General features: G+C 46.5%; 1 protein-coding gene across 1 annotated transcript in view; it reads right to left on the minus strand.

Annotated features, from left to right (window-relative positions):
* The window catches only part of GFPT2 (glutamine-fructose-6-phosphate transaminase 2), a 44,501-nt gene that overhangs the window by 17,594 nt on the left and 24,191 nt on the right, over positions 1-2,716 (minus strand). The window contains exons 9-10 of the mRNA XM_011371987.2: positions 743-822; positions 152-269 (exon numbers count right to left, since the gene is read on the minus strand). Of these exons, the coding sequence (XP_011370289.1) occupies positions 152-269; positions 743-822 (198 nt within the window). The remainder of the gene's footprint in view (positions 1-151; positions 270-742; positions 823-2,716) is intronic.

A 2,716-nucleotide genomic window follows, 5' to 3' on the forward strand; every position in this document is an offset into this window, starting at 1 on the left:
GGTGCTTACTATGCCAGGATTCTGGGAGGAAGGCCACCGAGAACTAAAATCTGCCATCATCCCTGCCCCACTGAGCCCAGAGAAAGAAAAGGCAGGTGCAGCCGGTCATCCTTGATCACACAGTCCTCAGAAAGGAAGGGAACAAAGTTACCTTGCATCGGAAGCGAAGAAGAATTCCACTGCTTTATCACCCACAGCATGAAGGCAGGTTGAGCTGTCCAGCCTCTTTGTCCTTGATTTACAGATGTTCTTGGCATTCTCAATACTGCCTAGCAAATGAAGGAGAAGGTCGCAAATCCTGTTAAACTCTTTTGTTTGAATAACATGAAGCATGGAGCCCATTTCCCTTTGAACATGTGTAGGAGAAATTTGCAATTTTTAGTTCTGGCTGTGTCAGCCAAATCATTTGAAAGATCCCCAAATAGCACAGTGACAGTGCAAGAGCATTTAAAGGGTCACAAACAAAACAGACCAAACCAACACTGGAATCCGGGTATGAGTGCCTGAATATAACAGAGCCACGTGCCGTTCCCTCGATTAGGGTATACCTTCAAAAATATCCATAATAAAAAAGTTTTGGCAAAAATGGAGCCAGGTCTCAGTGGCCTGAGAACCTTTTGGGCCTGGCGCCATGTGCGGGCTGCCAGGCACAGCGAGGGCATGGTGCTTCCGGGGCGGGGGAGCGAGGGCGGGGGCGGGGCTGCCTGCAACCAGGCAGAGCGGTCCTCCAGGAGGGACTTACGCGTCCTATACAGGATGGGGATCTGTTCTGTGGAGAGCTTGTGTTCGCTCCGCACTCCAATGAGCAGGGGGCTGCCTCTCCTGCAGGGACAAGAGGGAATGGGTTGGCCATAGCCTCGACACCCAGGATGGGGCCAGGTGTCGTCTGGGCACTCAGGATCGGTCCCCACATTTAGCCCTCTCCCTGAGGCAAAGTGTCCTGTTGAGGTCTCATGTGATGAACTCTTTGGCCACAGGAAGATGCTCCCAAGGCTTAGAGCAGGGACCAACAGGCTGGCATGAGCATCCCAGCTCGCTTCTGTGGTGCCACCCCCTGAGCAGTGAGTCCCCACATGGGGCTGGCATCACAGAGGCTGAGTCCCTGTTAGGCCTTGGCAGGAACTGGGGTCTCCATCTGCCTCTGATCCCATCTCTGATGTGGATGGGCCTCTTTCACCTAGCTCAGGTGTTCTCCAGCTTTGGGGGGCATTCAGCTGACTGGCCTTGGGTTTGCTCGACTTTGTGGGCCACTTAAAGCGTTGGCACCTCTGAGGCCACGTTTCAAATCTCCCACCTGCAAAAGGTAGCTCCATTATAAAGGAAACAGTGATCTTCAGAAGGCAAAGCCTTGGGTGATTCCTGTAGCTGAAAGAGCAAGGGCCCCTAACTCAGGTCTCCTGTCCCTGCCCCACCCGACCCGGGTCAGCCACCAGCCCAGAAGGGAGTCTTCGGTAAAGTGCTTTATGATACTTCCTTCTGGTTTGCAACTTCTGCAGCTGTATATAAGATATTATTCCATGATTTTAGTGGCATCCTGCCTCCAAAACCTAATTATCTGCTCATTCTTATAAACTACAGCATGCGAACCAAATTCACAATGAGTGTGCAGCATAATAAGCAGTTCACTTTTGTAAGTCACTCACTCAAGACCTACGATTCTCAGCCAGACTCCAGACGGCAACAGGTCCAGTTCTGATAGTTTTGAGAAAACACACGCCTTTCCGCCCCTACATGTTAACTTGTTAATATAAAGAAAGCACTGAGACTATATAAATAAGACCATTTAAGAGCACTGTCTCAAACACATTAATTAGAATACAATGGGGTAATATTTTACCTTAACCGGTTTCTCGCTAACTTAGATTAATGAACTCATGAATGACTTATTAAGTCAGCCTGAGTCCAGCCCACATATACCTATTTAGTCTGTTAACCTGACTCAATACAGGCACTAAATATTTCTTCATCAATAAGAGACCTTGTTTTCTAGTAGTGTTGACTTGTTTGGATCCTACTCTGATTTCTCCAAGTTGGGGGACAAAGTCTGTGTCTTTGAAGAAGGTGCTCTGAGCACCTTGAATATTTTGGACAATCTTTTATCATTTTTAAAGCAAATCAGAGACATAGTTTTGGTCTTTATAATAATGACAGTGAGAAAGTACCATGGTCATCTAAATTTCTTGGCGAATGTCTTCCCCAAATTTTTATAGATTGAGATCTGCGGCTTCTCCAGACTTTGTGACATGTAATGCTCTCAATACATCCCAAAGATTGTCCTGCAGTTTTAGAGCCATTAGTTATAGACAATTTAGAAAAAGAAAGCTTTATTGCTTCTTTACACTGTCTTCTGCATTCATTTAAGATAGTAGTATCATAAAATCAGATTTTAAAAAGGGGTTCTAAATTTAATAGGGACCACTGGTATTACATAATTATATAATTTAAAGGAATTTAATTCCAAATGATAAATTAGTTCCTGATAAATTAAGTCATAACATATTCATATCATGTCCTGCCTAGATACTTTAACAGTCTGCAAGAGAGAGTGCCTCCCCACCTCTGGCCCGTCTTCTAGGTCCATGGGTGCATTCTCTATGGTTCCCTAGTGCCTTCAGAATGAAGCCTGCACCCCACGGGGCATCTGAGAACCGGCAGGGCTGGACCTCGTTCCCACTCCTTACCAGCCCTCAAGGTTCAAGGGATGGTGTCCCTGTGA

This window comes from Pteropus vampyrus, unplaced genomic scaffold (assembly GCF_000151845.1).
Source record: "Pteropus vampyrus isolate Shadow unplaced genomic scaffold, Pvam_2.0 Scaffold197, whole genome shotgun sequence".
NCBI classification, from domain to species: Eukaryota; Metazoa; Chordata; class Mammalia; order Chiroptera; family Pteropodidae; genus Pteropus; species Pteropus vampyrus.